Here is a 23459-nt window from a genome sequence, read left to right as displayed (position 1 = left end):
TTATTTAAACAAAAATTATAAAGCTATGCTGATATTTATTTACAAACAATTGATAGACGATTTGAATGTATGTTTTATTTTGACAAGTTTTATAACCCAACTGCAACTAATCTGAAGAATTTCCATAATGAATTTTTTGTATGTAAAGATAAAATATTCAGAAATGATTCAATGTTAATTAATTTAAGATCAATAAAACCAAAAAATTGCACAATAAACTGAAATTATCGCAGATTATTAACACTAAAACGTAAGTAAAGTTAAATTATTAATATAAAATATAGTTCACCTAATAAAGGTTTTCACCTCGAAAAAAAAATCCAACAGTCCCCAAGAATCCGACGTGAGCTCTAGCGGCCGTTAAAAGAAACATGGAAATTGTTTCAGTTTTTATATTTGTCGTATCAAAAAATAAACTTTTACAAAATTAAAGAAAATGATATTAATTTGTTTGTGCTTGTTTTAGTTTGTAAAATAACTCTATAGGCATTTAAGGAAAACATGTGTTATTTTTTACACGTAAAGAAAGCTTATTAAATTTCCTAAAAAAATATGGTATGCATTTTTCGTGTCTGTAACTGTACCCACAAAAAACTTTAGTACTCAATTTGTATGTCACTTCTTACTTCTGAAACTCGTTGGCACACTATATGGCTCATTGCCTGCATGCCTAGAGAATAAGCAATGTAGCAAGTTACTTTATCATTTCCAACGATGCCAATCGCTATTGACATGATTTCATTAGTAACTGGAAATAGAGATGACCTTGGAACCAATTTTACAGCCCTGTAGTCAAGCAACCCAAACTCTGCAGTCCGACCACACCCATGTTCAAAATCGGTAGGTTCTTCCAATAGTAAAGAAACCCTCTTGCAACAATTTTTTAATTCATCTGGGGTCATCACAGAAGGCAAATACAGGTGACATGATTTCGCGTACGAGAAGTGTCCGGAGGCATGGAAATATGGAATCATATCTTCACACAGTTAATATGGGCATTCCAATCACCAGATCAACAACTGAATCCATAAGGCTGCTATTGGCCATTAGATTTGAGTTTGAGTTTCAAATGAGGCTCATGTTTTAGTGCACATAACGAATGAGACTCTTCAAGAAATTTGTTCGTGAGATTTTGGATGTCCTCCAATTCATGTTGGCTTATGTCGTTCTATTATTCTATCGTATTATTGTTCTAAAAGCTAAAGCTAAAGATCTGGTAGCGAAAGCTTTTCCTTGCAGCATCTTTTTAACAGAAACTGGGTGTATATAGTACTCATTAACTCTTGCAGGCGACTTCCACTCATCATCAAACCAATATAGGACTTTAATAGTTGAAATCCACCCGATCTCACTACGTATTTTGATAGACTGGACTCAGATAAAGCTGCGGCAAAGATTTTATATAAAGACGCTGGTCAAATGTTACCACCAGGCATTATTGGTCAAATTTGTCACACAAACTGCGAGCATAGTGCAATGCAGTGTAAAGTGTATTATAGTCGGACGGTATAGAGTTTATAAACGGAAGAAGAATGGTTTTAGTTCTTGCACTAAACAAGCCCGTTGTTTTTGAGTGCTGGAACCTCGTAAATGCCAAAAAACTTTGATGCCAACCAAAGAGTGTCATATGGTTTTGTCTGTAACATTTCTTCGGAACACGCATCCACATTCTCAAAAACTAAAATTTTTAACCCGCCATCTGTTTTCTGAAATGGTTCCAAAGGAAGTACTACAAGTTCTATAGTTGATTTAGCACAAGGTAGTTTTTCATCTTTTGCATTCGTGTGTAGGTTTCTTTTCCTATGGAAGTAGATGCAGCGATGCATCTTATTCCGCCCAAAGAATGAAATGGATTTAGTCCATCAAACGTTCTAACATTGAAATCCGCATTATCAAACAAAAATTGGTTAAATGAACAACTGAAATCTTTTCGCGTGTGGCAAACAGCTGATATCTCCAACAACTGATCTCCATGGTATGAAGAACAAAACCCTAAGCTCGATATAAGGTTTACCAACTTCTTAGAACCAAGCCTTTTATTTGGGTCATCACCAGATATCCCTTAGTAATTGTGCTAAGTTTCAAATTGTTTGAATTTTTTTTTTGAGATGAATGCAATTGTTTCGTTCATTGACTGGACTAATAATCAAGATGCATAATTTCTTACTCTATTAGCCCGAAATAACTGTCACACTTTATTGGGTACTACATGCTCATATAGATATCTAGAATGATTGGACTCCTAAGAAACAAATTGGAGACTCTGATGATAGAGAAAACGTGATTAATTATACAAAATCAAACAGATGAAAAAGACAAAACAAAATATACAACTGGAAAAGCAAAAACATTTCTTGGAAATTGTAGCCAAAAACATTTTAAAGACTGCATACAAAATAGCAACAAACCTACTTACTTGCCATTGTAAACTGTTAAGGCACCTTAACATCTTTACACCAATCTTTGAGGTATCAATACTCCAGATAAAAGTGTAGATGAATAAGTCTATAGAAGCAAAGACGCTCGTTTTGACATTATGTGAACCTTAAGATATATATAAAAATGCTTTACTTTAATCAATACTTTTTGCATTTTTCATCTCGACAATAATCTTTTGGTTGAACCTACTTAACACACGATTTCGTAAAGCTTTTTAATGCAATAGTTTCTATCGTTTAAACTACATTCATCACTAACGATATTCTTTCTGATTGCAAGATTTTAATATCTGAATGAATGGTTCGAGTTTTCAAAAATCAGTATAAAAATGAAATTGAAACCAATTTCTATTGATCTTTATTCAAGTAAATATGTTCAGTTCAACACGAATGTTTACATTCGTCAAAAAACAATAATTAAGACGAAAAACACCAATCTTAAACGAAATCCATTAAAGCACAAAAACACAACTTTCAAAAAAAAAGTTAGAAATTAAATCTAAATCCAAGAAAAAATGCCTGCTACAACTTAAATTTACATTTTATTTCTTTCATTTTGTTCGTCAGAATTTTGAGTCAGACCTATCTACGGGCTACTACAAAAAAATACTAAAAACACGTTAGAACTCAGTTCCATTTAACCGAGACCTTAAATTCCTAGAATTCAAAAATGATTTTAAACTGAATTATACAGATATGATTAGATGTTCGAGTTCAGCATATTTTAAAAATTAAGTTAAAAATATAAACCGATAATTATAAGATCATGTTTTTGTTTTATTTTAGAACTTTGCCTTAAATTAATATCTACATATGTTTTCAAAAATGATTATATAGAATTTTTACTCTAATTTTCAGAGTTCTCCATTTTTATTAGTCAGTTTTTTAAATTATTAGTGGACTTATTAAAATTTAATGTGGCATTTTATTCTGCTCATAAGTATTCCCCGCCTTAATCAAAGTGTTCCCAATTGTTTATTACCTACAAAATTTTGTCTTTTAAAGTCTCTGTATACATTACTTTTGCTTCGTGTTTTTATAGTAGAAGTACTGTTGGTTGTACGTGGTTCAGCTCTACCGATCATTTCTTAAACATTAATTTATTAAATTTTAAATTATGATCATTTAAGACCGAAGGAATAATTATTACAAAATTTGCCACCATAATCAGACCATAAAATGTGTTGCAAAAAAAAAAGCAAAAACCACGTCGAAGACAAATTTCACAATTTTACATGAATTTAGTTAAATAATATTTTGTAATAAACGTAACAATCTCTTAATTCTGTTTAATACTAAAACCAAAAGAGCCAATGATCAAGTATTCATATTCATTGTACATAATATAAAAATTTTCCCAAATTATCAGTTTTATGGTTGAATAATTTTCCGGTTAAATTGTGGGTTTTCTTGCCCTAAATGCATTTTCTATAAAATTGCAATATTCAATGCCTACCAGTATGCTGATGTAATGGAGCTGCTTGGTGCTAAAACGCAAATTTGCTTCATGTCTATTAAAACTGGTTGCAAAAACATAAAATGGAATCATATCAAACTTGTTAACCATCAGAGTGTTGGCATAGAAGTTAAAGTTAACGAGCATGACGTAGGTTCCTCTCTTTTTTACATGAACACATTCTGAAAAACAATGATTTGGATTTTCCACATAACATATATTAATCCATATCATGGTTTTTTGTATTAAACTTTAGACTTCTATCAACTAGATTTGAATTAATTTTCTAAAGTTAAAATCAAGTGTTATTGAATGATTTAACACCTTATTCAATATTGACAATCGTGGACTGTTTAAAAGTTTGTGGAGACAGACGCGAGAGATTTAAGAGCGGCTTGGCTGTCTGAGAAGATTCGTATATCTTTACAAGATATAACGTTTTCTTTGAGCTAGGATAGTGCTTCTTTAATCGCCATTACTTCTGCTTGCAATACACTACATTGATTAGGAAGTCTATAGGATAGACTGAGATTCAGTTGTGCCGAATAGATACCACTTCCTACTCCGTGATCGGTCTTTGAACCGTTTGTATAGAAGTGTATATAGATCGTCTTCCAGGGGTCTCTCTTCTTCGCAGGAGGATCTTGAAGGGATAAACACATTGAAGCTTTTACCCAATACCATTTTTGGTGTGGTATAGTCTAAGCGATCTGGAATAGATCTGAAACTATCTAGAATAGTAGTATGTCCAGTATTGTTACTGTTCCATTGAGAGGTGGCTCTAAGCCTCACACTTAAGTTGGCTGCCACCATTTTGGAGATGATTTCAAGAGGTTTTAGGTTTAAAAGCACTTCCAGTGCTGCGGTTGGACTTAATTTGTATATTTATTTTTAGCCCAAATTCTAATTTTAAATATTTGCTAAAGTTGAAAAACTACCCGTTCACAACATTATTTTTATATTTTTAAATATATTTCAAAAACTTGATATAATAGACTTGAGGAGACAACAGATTCAAAACAAGAACAAAACCTTACTTTTAAAGCATTTTGCCTTTTTTAGTTGGAAACCGTTTTAGCATAAATGGTTAAGCGTTTTTTTCAGATTTTCGTAAGACAAATGAAATCTAAAACACTTATAAAGATTTTTGAATATCATATAAGAAAAGAGGCCTGTCGATTTGTCTTGCTAATTTTAACAAAAAATTTACAACAATATTTTGTGTGAGATAAATAATTTGAAGTCAATATATTTCTATGTTCGCCAAATGCTTGTTGACCTTGACTGCACCTCAAATGGTCCATCCACTTAGTCCAATGTTGGCATACCCTTTCCTACATTTCGGCTTGTATCTCACGAACAAATGCTTCAATGTTGTCTTCCAATGCGTCATTTGAAGCGGGCTTGTCTGTATAGACATGAGCTTTAACATAGCCCCACAAAAAATAGTCTAAAGGCGTTAAATCGCACGGCCAATTGACCGGTCCCGAACGTCACTCATCTGCAGCTGATTTTTTTGTGCTTTGACATGAATGTATGGAGCATATGCTGGCATACTTACTTTCTTGGTATCTTTTTGCGTTTTTTCTTAAATCAAAAATTTTGGAAGGCAATTTTCTTAGTACTAAAGCTTCAAACTACTTATAGTAGGTATATTTTATAAATAATCAATATTTTTCGAATAATAACAATAATCGAAAATAGGTCAATTAAATTATTTAAGAAGCTAGAGAATTTATTTGAAGGAACTTCGGAAAAAAACAATTCAACTTTTTTTGAAAATACGGTTCGCACATACAATATATATGTTAAAATTTTTTTTTTAATCATATGCTCGGGTTATCTAAGATGACTTAAACATAAAGTTTAAAGAGTAAGAGTATATCATAAATATGACTTTTTCAAAAGACTTTTTTCCGCTTTCGCACCACTGTGGGGCGTGGTATCTAAGATCTTGAGATTTAACATCGCTTCACTTCCTTACGCAGATAAACTCGAGACGATTGACACTTTGTGAACAAATATTTGGTGCGTTTTAACTAACATAAGACCCCAGGCCCTTCCCTTCCTTATCTTTATAATAAAGCTTAGTTTTTGGCCGTACCACTTAATTATATGCGTATTATTTCTTCTTAACAACCACACGTCTAAAAAAGATTACCTTTATTACAATCAAAGAACCGGGCAACTTTTAGCCCATCAAAGAATGTTCGATATATAAACCTTAACATGCTTATTTTAATTAATGCCTTTAAGCACTGAAGTTGTCAATGTTTTATTTTGATCATTAATATTCATACCAATCGTTTAATGGTCCAGGGATATAGTGTTTATTATGATATTAATGATCTTTCTCAATTACAAAAAATAAAATATTCTTTTTATTACAATTTTATTGGGTCGTATCTGTCATCAGTAAACTTCCAATAATGCAATTAAATCTTAATCTTCCCCACTGAAATTATTTGTAAAGTTCATTGAACCAATTCGTGCATTGGTTTGGTGTATAAACATATGTACCTTGGCGCCACCACAGCAGCTGTATCGAATCGTTGAGGTACCTTTATAGTTTTTTTGGTGGGCGGATTAGATTAATAGCAGCTTAATCTGCATACGGCTTCATCTTCATTAGTCAAAACTTAAATAAATTCAGCTAAATAACAACAATTTGATTGGAAAATAATTTATTTCAGTACGGTTTTTAAATAAAAAAAATGGAAAGTTAGTTTTGTGTAATGGTGTTTCTTGTATTTCTCAATTCAAACGAAAGTGAAAATGACTTGAAAAATGAATAAATTGATTATTTGACTGCAGAAATATCGACGGCGGCGCCGCCGCTAACGTCACGGCAGCAGCACAGCTTGGAACGCTGGTCTGTTTCGAGTTGTATTTCATTGATGACTGTTATTAGCCAAACCACTTGCCAGCTTTGACTTATGTACGTATAGACACCCGACACACAAGTCTCATTCTTATGTAGAAAGATGGGCCACACAGCTTGTATGCAGAAAAACATATAATGCTTATAGCAATAGTGGGAGAAAACTCGTTCGAAATAGGAAACAAAATTGATTATACCCAATGGAAGTATACGTAAATGCTTTGCTTGTTGTTCTAGTATTAATTTTTAACTTTGAACTTCCTAAATTATTTTAGAAAAATAAAAGGTCACTTACTTAGTTGTAATTCTAAATGTATAAACGATCTAAATCATATCAGCCTCTCACGTTTCGTAAGGGACTCAATCTGGTTTTATTGAGCTTAGGAAGAAGCCTCAACATTCATGTGGTATCACAATGGGCCATTAAACTGGCCTTAGTGTGTCCGATTCCATCATGGAACTTTAACCTGACGTAACCTACTAAATTGTACATTTCGGTCAAAACAGTGAAAAATTAATGTCAACATTCTGATTGGGTCGAAAATGTTTTAAATTTAAAAAAATGTGCTTCCTAAAATTGGGGTATTACAAATTCTTTTTGATTAAATTCAACAAAATAAAAAGAATAGAATAAAAACTATTAAAATTGTAAATTTTTACGAACTGACGTAAAGCACTTGACATTTAGAAAACCATTACTGAACGCATATGTGATATATAACGATAATAGAAAAAAAAAACACATCCTTGGATTCTGCTTATCTATCTAAACGGTGCCGTAAAATAAGGGCAAGTGAAATAAGATCAACTTTCCAAACTTGGCCTTATAGGACTTTACAAAAGTGAAATGAGGACGATTTTAAGGAGTTGGTCACTTGCGCCCTGACAATGTGAAATAAGGCCAAACTATTTTGAGAAATAAGACCAACTTACTTCTATGGTAAGGTAAGGTATGCAACCCCCCTGCTTGGGCACACTATAAAATATAAGGTAGATGCTAGGTTGAGAGTATGCAAAGTTTCTTTGCATTAATGACAAACCAAACCGTTGAAAGTGAAATAAAACCAATTTAAAATTTGGTCTTATTTCAGGGCACCTGTCTAAATAAAATAAAAAAATAAATTGGGTGGCGCAACAGCCCGTTTGAGGACTATGGCCTAAGGACTGACAACTCTCAACCATTCCTGTGTGCGAGTACTGTTGTCAGAGATGGAAGGGACCTACAGTTTATATGCCAAATCCGAACGGCAAATTTAAGAACGCACTTTTCATTACAAGAATTACTCTTGGAGAATTTGTCAATTCCTCGCAAGAGGCAGTATCCGTGAAAAAAAACTTTAGGTGACATAGGCAGGGATCGAACCCAAGACTAACTAACCATCATGCCACGGGTACTACCTGTCTAAATATACTATCTCAATCGTAGAAAACATCATCTTCAAAACTAAGGTATTCCAAAAGGTTAAACAAAATGTTTAAACAAAAACGTTTTGTTTTTCTAAAATGTTAAACTCGTTAAAGAAAATTTAATAAATGGATATAGTGGTGCAACTGGAGGCTAAGACTTCTTTAGCTGATTTAATTTTTGATTATTAATTGTATTTTCTTTTCCAATAACAATTAAACACGCAATTTTTTTAATATCAACATTAATCCTCTTGAGTGATTATAAGTAGTTTCACCAATTCTGAAATTTTTAACACAAGTCGTTTTAAAAATGTTTACTATGCAATTATGTATTTGTAAGTATCACTTTCACTGGTAAAAAATATGCTGAACGAAGAAATATTCCAACTTTGATGCAAAGATTGTCCTACTGTTCTCATTGGAGTTCCGTTGCCGGCATTGACAGTTTGTTTATTTATTAAGTGTCTATAAGAAGGTGTTTTGGGTTGAATTTTAAAATTAATTATTAATTTATCAAAAAGATCGATAATGTCTTTTCTTAAGGTCGTCGAAACTAAACAAAAACCACCAACAACAACCACAATATTACAAATATCCATTTTTGTTATTATATAAGACAGAACTTTCATTTTCACTTTCTAAACGTGCGAGGAGGCGATCTTCTTGGTATTTCTGATGAAGACCAAAAAACAGACGAAATATTTATGAAGAACTGGACAGAAAAATACAAATAAAACTGAATTCACTTTCCATTTAATCCACTTGGCATTCGTAATGGATACCTCGCCGATAATTTTATTAAAAACTTGTCTTCAGCTCTGGTTACAATGCTGCCAAAATACAATCCATCATTTGGCCCAGGGCATCAAAGGCTTGAAGTTCGATTGCCGTTTTGGTATACCTGAATCGGTGTTTTGTTAATGGTGGTCAGTTTTATTTGTTGATCTTCAGCAGCAGCGTCACCATGTTTCGTTTATAAATACAAACAATCTTTAAGAAATCATTCGAGAAATGTGCGTTAAGTCCCACAATGTTGTTCCCTTACATAAAAATGTAAGTTTATGTATTTACTTTACATACATAGGCTGTGTTCCAGTTACATGTTTGTACAATTGTTAACCTTTTTTTCATTATCTTTGATCTCTCATTAATATGGCCAAACCTATTATTTACCCAGTAGCTTCATTGAAAATATTTGGGGCCTTGACGACATAACTATACACATAGAAATTCCTTGATATCAGATATTTCAATACAATGTTGACGTTAAGATTTTTTTTTTCAACATAGCTTCTCGGTCTTGACTTTTATGTTTGGATTAAAGGTATCAATAAAATGTAGTGCATATTGAACAATCAATTTTGAGGGTATATGATGCGTATGAGTTGATGGATACGAATTTTGAAAATATAGATTCTTGCACTTGCACGGCATTTTTCCCCGAACCAAACAATAGATCAGGATTTTCAGTTTAAGTTTACTTATTTATAAAGCTTACACAGTAAGATGACAGATATCTTATAAATTTGTGAGAGCCTATGACTTAACTTTAGATAACAATTCAAAATAAAAAAAAATATAAACAAATATTCATCGAATAATTATTTGACTTGAAAACAAGTGAATAATAAAAATAATAAAATAAGAAGATGAAGAAAAGGGAGGAAAAGATAATTAGAGTTAAGAAGAGATGATAACCTAAGTTGAGTTAGTTGCTTTGATTAGAAAAGGAGATTTTAATCCTTTTTTGAAAATGTCCATATCACTCATATCCCGCAGATGTGTGTGGAAGTGAGTTCCAGAGGCGACATGCAGCGAAGAAAAATTGCCTTTCCGAGGTCAAACACGAAAAGCGTGGCAAAATTACCGATGTCGATCTGTTCGATGTTGACATTCATATTTTTTCATAGAGATAGTCTGGTTGACGTGCTTTCAAGATTTTAAAAAACAGTATTAATTTTCGAAGCTTCATGAAGTCATTTAAAGGCATATTAAGTAGAATCTCTTGCAAATCTTAAACATGGTCGTACCTTGTTAACCCAAAGATGTGTCGAATGATACTATTAAAGGCTATGTTTAGTTTATTTATGCTGATGGAATCGCAGTTGTAAAAAAATGTTGGCATCCATGAGTGAGAACAGGTATAACTAGGGTCCTTGCTAGAATTAGACTGGTGATGTTTAAGGCGGTCCACAGCGTTCCATAAGTTTTACCTAGCAGTTGGTTGATGTGACCATTCCAGGTCAATATTGTATTTAAGATTACACCTACATTTTTACTGGAATTTACGAATTATAACGGGTTCTCGTTTAGAATTATGCAAGAAAAGTATTGTAAATCTAATTCTTTTCTTGATATAACCATTCCTTTGCATTTGCTTGCGTTGAGAATCAACCTATTGCAAGACGCCCAGTAAGATATCTTTTCTAATTCTTGATTCAGGGTGAAAACGTAGCCTTTAATTAAACCCAAAGGACAGCTTTTGTAAATTTGAATGTCATCGGCGTAAAAATGTTTTGATACTTTATTCATAATGAAACCGATTTCATTCACATATAATGAAAATGGAGGGGTATAAAATTGATCCTTGGGGAACTCCTTATTGAATCGGAAAAAAATCGGAGAGATTTTCATTTAAGAAAACTGCTTGCTTTCTATCATTCAAAAAGGAAGAAAGCAGTTTAATAGCTTCTAAAGATATGTTGAATATGTGACGCAGTTTATTCAGAAGTATCGAGTGATTCACCATGTCGAATGCTTTTGAAAAGCCTAGTAGGACTAAAAAAGTTACTTCATCAATGTCGAGTTCAGTCCTTATGTCTTCGATTATTTTAGTTAATGCCGTAATACAGCTATGGTGTGAACGAAAACCCGATTGAAAATCGACTAAAAAATTGTTGCGACTGATGAAACTGCTTAATTGTGTTTGTATTATTCTTTCATAGACTTAAGATAGAAAAGGAAGTATTGAAATCGGTCTTAATTCATTACAGAGCGAGTTTTTGGAGATAGGAATTATTTTTGTTTGTTTCCATTGTTGCGGGAAAATACCAGTCGTAAGGATTGAATTTGTTACATGTGTAAAGTAGGGTAGGAGCAATGGAAGAATAGCTTTAATGAAAATTGGATTCAAATCATCAGCACCAGTGGTATTGGGCTTTATACTTATGCAACTTTCAACTATGTCTAAGGCGTTCACACAATCAAAACTCAAAAAGTGTCTGTAGAAGTTGGTAGTATGGTATTGAGAGATACATGGTCTCTTAGAGTTATTAAAGGTGTTGAAGAAAATTTACTGTTTAGCTTATTTATATTCATTGCAGCTGGAAAATTATTTCTTTGTTTACCTATTCCTAGTTGGCAGAGGTTGTTACATAGTTTACGACTATCGGATCTTAAATCTAGACGGTTAGAGTTGAATTGTATTTTTGCGCGTCCAACCTCTTGAACTATTTCATTTCGTAATGATTTGGGCAACTCACTGAGCTCATTAACACGGAAACGTTTTCAGCGTCGATATTCTAGATCACACCGATAAATAAAGTCTTTAACCCTACTAGTAAGCCATTGTTTATTTTCGCGAATCCTTGGTTGTGATTTCAATGGAAGGTGTTGATTAAATAAAATACTAAGATTTGTGTTTAAAAACTCGAATTGGTCATCTGGTGAAGGCTTAAGGAACATATCATTCCATGCTATCATGTTGATATCATTTTCAAGATGAGTTTTATTGATAATCTTTAAATCTCTAAACTGAATTCTAGAAATCACTTGGTTTACATTTGAATTAAAATCATGGGTCAAAAAATAAAATCATGTCTAGAAAAAACTGAAGTTTCGAGCTGATTATATTACAGAACTCGATCGATTTCACACACATAGTAATGATCTAAGACAAGATGACTGCGAAAAATGAGTTGGTTGAATAATGTTGACAAGTCGAAGGATCTCATATTTCAATCAACTTTTTGTCAGTTAAATGGTCACAGCTAAAGTCACCGCTTACAATAATGTTTGAAGAGATAACAGTAATTTCTTCAATAACTCTATAGATTTGTTCCAAATCGATATACCTATTAGGTGTATAGATGGTTCCCAAGAGAAGATTACCTTCACTGCCTTTAACATCCAAAAACAAATACAGAATAAAGAGTTACGAAGTGTTTTTGCCAGCGTTGAAGATTCTATCCGGGCCAGCAGATTTGTGAATATCAATATCTTTAAGTTCTTTAGCAATTTTCAAGTACAGGAAGAATTATGTCACAAATTGACAACATAGGATTAGGAGCCTACAAAAGGAGTGTCATTAAAACCAAAATTTTGTTGAAATTAAAAAAAAAACGGTGAATTCCCAATTCCCAAGAGAATATTATGTTGAAAAATAAACGTAATTTAAATTAAAAACATTTTAAATCCCCTCTTATGTGCTAAGCCTCAATAATTTCTACAAATGCATCAATTGTAAAGAGTGAAAAAATCTATAGCTAAGAACCCTAGCCGAAAAAGGTCGTACTTTATTTTCATTCAACGCAACGTGTGTCTCAAACAAGTTTATCATCATAAAATTTAATTATTTTGTTTGAATATTAGGTTTAATTTCTACTCCGCGAAAAACTTGCTAAAAAAAAGTTGGAATGTACGACTATGTACATATACCTTCATACATATATTGTATTTATTTACTAAGTCAAGAACAACGGCATATGTACATTCAAGAGAAGAGATATATTAATGTCAAGAAGTATTTCTCTTATCTCGATGTTATCTAGTTTAAATCAAACAACGTTTATATCAATTTGTTTATTTACTTTTAGATCACCTCTCTGAATCATCTGAAGCTGTATTGTTTCTCAAGGTTAAATTTATAAATAAAACAAAAACATGAACATACAAATTTAGAGCAGACTGGCATGAGAATAAGTTTCAATTCATTTTGATAAAATGCTTACTACACTGCAGTTCGCTTGATCAGGGGTTGGTCTTTTTTCTCAAGCCAATCCCGACGTTTAAAAATTGCAAGCTATTACAAATAACTATTCTTTTAAGCTTTTAAGTTTCACTGCGAAAATCCACCAAAGTTATTCAAGCATTGCATACTTTAACTCTATAAATCTGTTCTCTATAATAGAACCATTTCCAAACATGGAAAAAATCCTACCGATCGAAACAACTACAGGCTAATATCTCTCCAACCCTGCAAAAGCAAAATATTAGAAACAATTATTTCAAAATCTATTTTTTGGTTTATTGAAAAGAACAATTTTGTGGACTTTAACCAAGTATTTAAATATGGTTTAAGTTCTATTGATTCTCGATTACGTTAATATGAATTCGTTGCAATAGCATTATCTTGCTGTTTTCATTCTATCCCTTGACTTTGTAAAGGCATTTGACTGGATAGACATACTCATTATTTTAAGCAAATTAGCTAGATGGCAAATTAAGCAGACGATAATTCAAAATCTAAAGCTGTATTTGTATGAAATTCTCGAACGCCTTGATTCTTGCATTTATCACTTCCCCAAAACAATAATTACTCTTCTAAGTTGGTTTCCTACAATTGAGAAAAGAAGAAAAATACTTACATCCACTCTCTTTGCTCACCGGTTAATTCCAACTTGGTTAAATTCTAAACCGAGCAACCGAGTTTTCAAAAACACCATCCGCTCTTGACACCACTTTAGAATTTGCCAGAGAAATGGGTCTCTACACTAAAGCAAGGACCTTTGAAAAGAATCCTCCATCGTTGCTTATTATAAATAAAATTGAGCATTTACTGTCCTGAAATAATAAATTACAAGTATAATAATAAAGGGTGTCCCAAAATTAACGCAAGATTTGAATTTGCCGTTATTTGTGCAGTGAAGAAAAAAAAAGCAATTTGACAGCCAACAGTATAGGGAATAAAAATGGAGCGTTACACGATAGAACAACGTGTCTTCATTATTAAAGAATATTTCAAAAATAGTGAAAGCTTGGCGGCTGCAGTTCGAAAATTTCATACAAAATATAGTCGGAATAGTGTATTAACTTCGTCAACTGTGAAGAGATTAATTGAAAAATTCATGGAGACTGGATCCGTTGGAGACGCCAAACACTCTGGTCGTCCAAAAACAAGCCGTTCAAATGTGAATGTCGAAGCAGTGCGTGAGAGTGTTGCTGACAATCCAGGAACCTCAATTCGACGTCGTGGACAAGAATTGCAAATTTCAAGAACCTTTCTACAGCGTATACTCACCAAAGAACTGTGTCTTCATGCTTACAAAATTCAATTAACACAACAATTGAAGCCTAATGAGGATAGAGAAGAGAGTTCGTTGAATGGATTATTGAACATCAAAAAATGGACCCTGATTTTTCGAGCAAAATCATCCTAAGCGATGAAGCACATTTTCATCTTGATGGCTTTGTCAATCGCCAAAATTGCCGCATTTGGGGTTCGGAGAACCCACATGTGATTGTCGAAAAACAAATGCATCCACAACGCGTGACTGTATGGTGTGGATTTTCGGCTGGAGGCATAATTGGGCCATATTTTTTTGAAAATGATGCTGGTTAAGCAGTGACTGTTACTGGTGCTCAATATCGCGACATGATTACACAGTTTTTTCTGCCAAAATTAGATGATATTGATGTGTCCAATATGTGGTTTCAACAAGACGGTGCCACATGTCATACAGCCCGTGAAACAATTCAATTACTACATGAGACATTTCCAGGTCGTGTGCTCTCTCGTTTCGGTGATCAAAATTGGCCTCCTAGATCGTGTGATTTAACACCATTAGACTTCTTTTTATGGGGTTATTTGAAATCACAAGACTATGTCAACAAGCCCACAACCACCCGTGCATTAAACGAGGAGATTCAACGCTGCATCAACGAAATTCAGCCACATTTATGCAGAATGGTCATGGAAAATTTCAACAAAAGAGTGCGCATGTGCATGCAAAGCCGTGGAGGCCATTTGTCCGATGTGTTATTCCATACATAACCCTATCCTATGTACTTTACGAGTCAATAAAAAATATAACTATAAAAACGGCGTTTTCTATTTAATTCAAATCTTGCGTTAATTTTGGCCCTTTACATTCAGTTAAAAAAAAAATTGTATGGCATTAAAACATGTTCTTACATTTTAACCCCAATCAACTGACTTGGAGTGTGCAGCCTAACTCATTATCATGACAATCAAAATTTATCAGCCAATTGTTTTATCTTTTTGTGAAATTATATCCTTTTCGGGCTTAATTTGTATTTCAGCTAAAAGCAACAGTTTATCACTTCTCACCAACCCCAGCGGTCTTTTTTAATTCTTGAAAAAACACCTCCTCTCGATATTGACGTATGAACTAAAATATTAATAAGCAGGAAGTTTAAAAGCGACATTTTTTTCTTGTACAAAACAATTGCAAATTTATTCAAACTTTATCAACAGAATGCGGAAATTATTTACCGTCGCCTGCAATATCCATATAATGCAACATTTTTTATTATTGTAACTAAGTGAAGCATTTTTTAAATTATATACAAACAAGGGGCAGAAAATTGCTTCTTGGAATCCTAAGTAAAGCTTAGCTAAAGTTTCTAACTAAAAGTGCTTGTTAGGTGGTATTGGAGCAAAAATATAAAAAATAATGACGAACATTAATTTAAACATAAATGCATAGAAGAAAAACAAGATTCAAAGTTACTTATTCATTATGGGCATTGAATTGTGCACTTTGAGTCTTTTGATTTCAAATGATAGTAAATACCATAACAATGTGAAATACCGAAATCAGTGTTATTCGAACTTGGGCAAGCGAGAATAAGAAAATAAAGGTCGTTCTAAGTCAACGTGATCTACTGTGCAAATAAAGTTTTATTTAACTGTGATAGTTTATGTTTTCAATAATTAAATGAAAAGAAATGCTTAACCAGGTGAGATGGAATTGATTTTATTTTCATTTTAAATATCATTAAAAAAATTGCTTCCTTACACATATTCAAATATTTTTTTTCTGATTCCCAGTTTAAGAGACCAACAAAAATTAATATTTAATAATATTTTAAAAAGGTCCACATACACAAAATTGTGCATAGAATTAAATAATTTTGAAGTGATTTTCTTTAATTGTTCTCGAGATATTCGAGTCAAACATCAATTTTTACCAACTGTTGATAGTATTTTCTTTGCCGAAGTTAATATTTCAATGCGTAAATCTTCTCGAGCTTATCTGACAAGAAACTTTACATCACTGTATTAAGAGTATATCGCGCGATCTTGGAGTCCACGGCACAGGCCTACGATCGGGGGCTTACCAAAAAGATTGAGTGGTTGGATGTGTGGCATGTAGCGCCGCGCGCCGGCCGGCTCTTGTTAGAACCAATGGTCGTCCGCATCAACATCCTCCAATTCAGGACGAAAAAGTCATTATTTAATAGCGTTCTTCATAGACTCGAACATTATGGCCGGCTTCATTTTTGAAGAAATATAGACTAATAATTCCTTCTAAGAAATAATACAGCAAAAATAAAACTACTAACTAAGCTGCTATATAATTTTGTATATGTGAATAAAAACATGTTTTTTTTTAACTTCATGATTAGTTAATTTTTTAAAAATCAAGCTAGTATAACGTTCGCTTTTGTATAAACATTTCAATGCAATAATTTACGTAAGCAAACATTTGTTGAAATCTATAACGAATATTATATGTCCATTACTGGATCCAGTTCATTACTCCCAACTTTAACTGTTTTAAAGTGTGATTCAAGGTTGTATCGTATTCCCAAACCAACTATACTATACTCGCTAAAACTTGTGCTGATCAGCTGGCAAACTGCAAATGTGCAAGGCAATTAGTTCGGTTTTGGCCGAAAAAGTTGCGAAATGTAAAGGCATGCATGTATTGAATGTACAAGTCTAAAGTGGTACAATAGATACCGTTAGGCGATATGAATAAATTTTGTTTTAATTTATGGACTAAAAAAATACACTTTAGCAAAAAGAGTTAATTAATCTTTAACTCCCAAGGTTTTGCCATGGTGATAATTTTTGGCCAAGAGCTTGAAACAAAGTTTGTTAAAATTTTACTTTAAATTGAAAAGTGTTAATAAAAACTTAATAGAGAATAATCTGGTTATTTTTCGATTTATTTATAGTTCAGTAAACATTAAACAAATTTATATTATATTATATTAATAAGTCAGTAGTCGTATTGTATACATTTTTGTACAGTATAACGTTGAAATTTGTTAAAAGTTTACACAAAAAATAGTTTCTTACCTACATATGTAGTTTCTATATGTGTCAATTGTTTTAATGGGACTTTTCTTTGGGCATCGAGTGCTATCAAGTTTTAAATACCTTTTCTCGAGCCTCATGCCGCTCATGAAACTCCATTGCTCCTCTAAGGTGCCTGTATATCATAATAACATTTTTAGGCAAAATTTGTTTAAATGTTAGTTAGCCTTTTATATATGTTTGAGATCTTACTACCATATACATAACGTTTCCATTCTATATAACGTTATTGCCCCATTATTCCTATTATAGTTGCCTACACCTATAGTCAAAACGGATTGAGGTCGAAACACTGAATGGGTCATAATATTGTAGTTAAAAACATCGAAATGTGAAAATTCTGTATTTCAAAATGTTGTAAATAGGCTGAAAAATAAAAATAAAAGCGTTTTTATTTTTTAGCCTTAATTACAGCATTTTGAAATACAGAATTTTAAAATCAGAATGTTAAAAAAAAATTATAATAATTTTTCATAAGCATAATGTTCTAATATACTTAACTTGTACAATAACCTATGTACATTAAGATAATTCATAAGTCTTTTAAATAATAAAAACAAAAACAATATAAACGGTATCTTCTCCTCATTTTCCCTTTACCGTTTTCTTCCTCTGAGTTATTTTTACCGCTTTCACATTTTTACATAAATTCTTCATATCATAATCAACGACTGCATAAACTTCCAGTATTAAACAGTATTATGAAATACAGTATTTTGACGATACAGCATTTTGAGACACAGTATTGTAAATGTATAGTATTTTGAAATACAGAATTATTGTATTATGACCATACAGTTTCGTACAGTATCATACAGAATTTTGACCATACAATATTTTGAAATACAGCATTCCGAACAGTTCCCAAAGATAATATAATGACAGATCAATATTGACAAAATCAGAGATCCAAGAGCCGGGTTTTGATAACAATACTGTATTTTAAATACTGTAGCTCAAAATAATGTATTTCAAAATACTGTATTTACAAAATACTGCACCTTAAAATTCTGTATTTCAAAATTCTGTACATCAAAATTCTGTATTTCAAAATGCTGGAAATAAGGTACAAAAAAAAATCGTTTTGAAAATGTAAAAAAGTGTGTACTTTACACTTAGTCCAAAAAGTCTCCGTACTCCTGCTTTCTTTTTTACGATTCGAGATAAAATATTTACTATAACAATATAAAAACGAGTTTTTGAAAATCACAATAACAATTTTTTTTTTAATTTTGTAAAAAGGTTAAGGTGGAAACTAATTTTTTTTCAATGTTACCACTTTGGTTTTTACATTTATTCCTAACATTTTTTTTCAAAAAACACTAAAATTATGCTGAGACATTTTGGACGAAGTGTAAATGGTATCCCCCTATAGCCATATCGTAGCATTCGGAAAGAAAATCAGGTCTTAAATTTTGTTATGGGTAAGTTCTTCCACATCTTAACATTCTAGAACTGGCCAGGACAGGGCATTTCCCGAGGAAGTGAATCACAGTTTCCTTTTTATTTTGGTCTCAGAATCTACGGCAGTGAGTATTGGAAGGATGCTCTCCTGTCCGGTACATATTGCAGTGACCCTGGCTGTATCATGCCTTACTTACTTACTTAAGGTGGCGCTACAGTCCTGTGTGAACTAGGGCCTCACCCAACAAACTTCTCCATCTAGCTCGGTCCCTAGCTAGATGTCTCCAGTTTCGCGCTCTAAGTTGGGTGAGGTCACCTTCCACTTGTGCGCGCCACCTGATCCGCGGTCTTCCTCTACTGCGGTGTCCTGTGAGTGCAGATTCAAAGACTTTCCGGGCCGGAGCATTGGTTTCCATGCGCTCTACGTGACCCAGCCATCTTAGTTGTTGGACTTTTACTCTTCTGGCTAAGTCTACGTCGCTGTACAGCCCGTACAGTTCGTCGTTCCATCTTCTCCCCCACTCCCCTTCGATGCATACGGGACCGTAGATCACACGAAGAACTTTTCTCTCGAAGCGACCCAAGGTACTTTCATCCGCTTTTGTCATGGTCCATGCTTCTGCACCGTATAGCAGGACGGGGATGATAAGGGTCTTATATAGCAACACTTTACGTCTGTCGATTGTGACGTTTTGACCAAAACGTCGGTGTTGTATGTCCTTTCTAGACGACAGCATGTACTTTGTTTTGCCCTCATTAACCGTTAAACCCATTTTTGCCGCTTCTGCCTCAATACTCACAAAAGCCCCATTGACATCACGCTGAGTTCTTCCGATTATGTCAATGTCATCAGCATATGCCAGTAATTGAACAGACTTTTGAAAGATAGTGCCTCTAGTGTTGACGTGTGAGCTCTGCACTATTCTTTCAAGCACGATGTTAAAAAAATCGCATGACAGCGCATCACCTTGTCTAAAGCCTTTTTTGACATCAAAAGGTTCTGTTAAGTTGTTTCCAACCTTTATGGAGCAGCGTGAATTCTCCATTGTCATCCTGCACAAACGGATGAGTTTGGCAGGGATGCCAAAACTAGACATGGCTCTATACAGCTCGTCCCTGTAGATGCTGTCATATTTGATCAACTGTGGACTTTCCTGGTCTAAAACCACACTGATAAGGACCTATCAGGGTGTTGACGATGGGTTTTAGACGTTCACATATTACGGCAGAGAAGATTTTATAGGCGATGTTAAGTAGACTTATTCCTCTATAGGTGCAGTTTAGAGGATCTCCCTTTTGTATCATGCCTATTGCCTATGTCTGCATAAAAGTTCCATAGAACGGTTTTTGTTAGTCTGTTTCACCTGCGATGAAATTCTGTCAGAAAAATGGGAAAAATGTTGCCCTTCATAGCTCCACGAGAAAAATTTTTCACCCAAATAAGAGTGACACGAATGTTGACATTCATCCCGACATTGTTGAGCCAGTATAGATGATTTAGCCTAATTGATAGTCATAATAGTCGCCTGTCTGTCAGTGCAAATAGCCATGTTTCTATTATAAACATATTATATCTATGTTAAGTAATTCCGCTTGAAATACACTGGTACAATCAAGAATCCGAAAACATTTCGAGGCATTTAAGGACTCAGAAAATATTACCGACTAAGTTCCACACTCCAACTTTGATCTGTCACTAAAGGTAGTGATATCAAAGTAAACATGCCATCCTCCCAATTCTTTCTGTTGGGATAATGATTTTAAAATCTTTACTGAGGTTCAAGGCAGCGGTGAAATGTGAAGGTCTACTGGTAGTAGGTGGAGAATAACATTTAAGGCAGGATAGAAGAATCCTGTAGTGCCGATACTGACTATTCTTTGAACCTTCCTTAGTTTCTCGATATTGTATTTCTTGTTAGCAGAGGCCACCACACAATCGATCCATAAGACAAAATAGGACGTACAACGGTTGTCTACGTCTGTAAGAGCGGGGAGACCTGGGGTGTTCCTCTACACCCCGAAGTGAGAAAGTGATTAGTGAATCGATCGAGTAAAAACGTTATTGAAAGCACCTTTTACGTAAAAACCATTTAATTATTTATTTAATTTATTTGTAGCGTTGTTTAAGCATGAAATGGGAAACAGCTGTTAGTGCCGAAATAATTGATTGCAGCATCTTGGAAAAGTAATGAGTTTGTTTCGATTTAATGTTTATTTAGTTTTTGTTTCTTATTTTAATAAAAAAAAGTCATAGAAATTTTCAGTACCTAAACTTCATATCTCTGTCTTCATCTGAGCCATTTCCCCATCAGCAACAGTCAGGCCTCAGTAACAACACTTATATTGTAGGTATCTCAGCCAAACAGGTTTGCTTAGTTAAGCTTTACCTTTTCTGGTTTAAGTATTTAAATTGGTAATCATTACATTTTTTCTGTAACATTTTTAAAAGAATGCAATAAGTAAAAAGAATAGCAATGTCACCGAGATCGCTACAGAATCGCGCAACGAAATAAAAATCAAAATGTCAATTTTAATATAGTGCTGAAGGAAGCTAAGCTAAGTATAGCTGGTGTATATTAGAGCTTAAGAAAAACCAAACCATGATCTGAGGGTTATGCCGCTCTGCAGTCGCGAACTTGCTGGGGGGTTATTTATTTAGTTTTTTTGTTTTGTTTTTGTTGTTTGTATTTATTTTCTGTGAAAGGTGAACACGCTTTAAAATACCATTAAAAGTTTTGCATTGTAAACAAGTTGGTGGGCTTGAAAACGCGCTGATGTGGATTGTTGTCGAGGAGTTGCAAATAGAAATAAAATGGGTGCAGTGCGGTACTGAAACTGATTTCAAATGCATTTTGTGGTGAAGTGCATAATGATGGTGATTTTTTTTTTAAATAAAAGCAAAGAATAAGTTTGTTAGTTAGAGTTGGAAGATTAAGAATGTGGTAGAATAATTATGGCATATTTGTAAAGTTTACAATGGCGATAGTGACTTTTTGATAAATCGATTTTTTTCCACTCACACTTTACAAATACACCATCATTGATATAGCCCACCTTGATTCTGTATAAGTCTTCATAAAAGACCAACATTTTTGAAATAAAAACTACAACCTGCAAGCTACAGTTTACCATATTGCAAGGTCCAATGCGTCTCTACTGTGCAGAAATTAGAAAAAAAAATTGTTGAATTAATTTTCAATATAATAATAGGCTAAAAGTGTGTAAGAAGAATGCAACCCTAGGTACAAATTTCAGAAATGTTAAACCAATAATCTTTTTCTTTGATTTGGACCCGATTCTTTTGGTCGAGTCCTATAGCTTTGTAATTTTGTCTGTTCTTATCAACATTCCTTTCCATTTAAACCTCTTCAAACCCTAGTTTAAAGACATAAATGTTAACGCCTACATGAATCATTTATTTTCCGTCACGGAAAAAATGAGGGAATTTCCTTCTCATACATTTTAACGGTCTCTATAGAATAGAACACTTGCTATAAAGTAGCTACTTGTCTTTACTTGATTAATTATAGTAATTACTAATCGTCGCGCGTCAGACACCTACTTTGTCTGGCAATTTGTTTAATTTATAAACCAAATTTTCTGCACCAACCAATTGCGTTGTTTGTTTGTCTGTGAATTCGTAATTGAATGAGAATAAAACTTTAAAGACAAACCCAACAATAATATATTTTTGAACGCACGCAAAACAAAGGCGAAATTAGGTCAGTTTAGAACATAGCTCAGTAGAACCATGTATCAAGGTCGCATGACAATTTATTTTGACTGGCACTCCAATGAATTAAAGTTAGTATTTTTATATGTAAATTATTAACGATGACTATACTGATAAAGAAAGGGCGTAGGTCCGGAGTCTGAATTCGTCTACGCCACTAACAGAATAGCTACAAAATTGATTTATTTCGATAGCCTACTTCGGCTTATCATTTCAGAAAAGTTTCCTAACAAATGGTGAGTAAAATTAAATGAATGCCAAAAATTCGGCCAAAATATATAAAAGACTGTTTCCAAAGTAATATCTCAATGTTTTAGCTATTTTAATCATTGAGTTTAACATTCAATTTAAAATATCTTAAAAGAACGATGTTCAAGCCCATAAAAGATAAGAGAAATCATAACATTGAGTTGTTCATATATGGATCCTTCTCCAAGAAATAACTGTAAACCTATCGTCATTTTATTTTACTGTTAGATACAATATCTTATCAATTAGCTACAAACCTATATTGCAGATTGGTAAGTAAGCGAAATTTTGTTGAAAAAAGACTGGTAACAATTATGCTTTCTAATAATTTGACGGCGTATTCAAGTGTCAAGGATCTCCAGATATGACGAATTTCGTAAGGAAACTACTTCGAAGTGCATGTGCGTCTTCCACGAAACTTCGGTTTAATATATGCCTACACATTTTTGATAGAGTTTGCATCGGGCGACTGCGACGGCAAATCCAATGTAACGATGCCAGATTGAGTCTTCTACTGAATACAGAGCTTGGTGCTGTGTTTAGGATCGTTGTCCTCCTGCAGAATCCAATCTTCATTTTTTGTGATGAACCATCGTTTGGCAGAT

At 33.3% G+C, this 23459-nt stretch overlaps 1 protein-coding gene across 3 annotated transcripts in view; it reads left to right on the top strand.

Moving 5' to 3' along the window:
• The window catches only part of LOC129948052 (disheveled-associated activator of morphogenesis 1), an 89131-nt gene that overhangs the window by 36739 nt on the left and 28933 nt on the right, over window positions 1-23459 (top strand). The window contains exon 1 of one of the 3 annotated variants that reach the window (XM_056058867.1): window positions 15693-16102. The exons of the other annotated variants lie outside the window; for them this stretch is intronic. Coding sequence (XP_055914842.1) covers window positions 16091-16102 — 12 coding nt within the window. The 5' untranslated portion in view covers window positions 15693-16090. Of the gene's footprint in view, window positions 1-15692; window positions 16103-23459 lie in introns of those variants that run through there. 3 annotated transcript variants of the gene reach the window in all.

This window comes from Eupeodes corollae, chromosome 2, assembly GCF_945859685.1.
Source record: "Eupeodes corollae chromosome 2, idEupCoro1.1, whole genome shotgun sequence".
NCBI lineage: Eukaryota > Metazoa > Arthropoda > Insecta > Diptera > Syrphidae > Eupeodes > Eupeodes corollae.
Note: the sequence above shows the minus strand (reverse complement) of the source record. Positions and strands in the feature narration are given on the sequence as shown.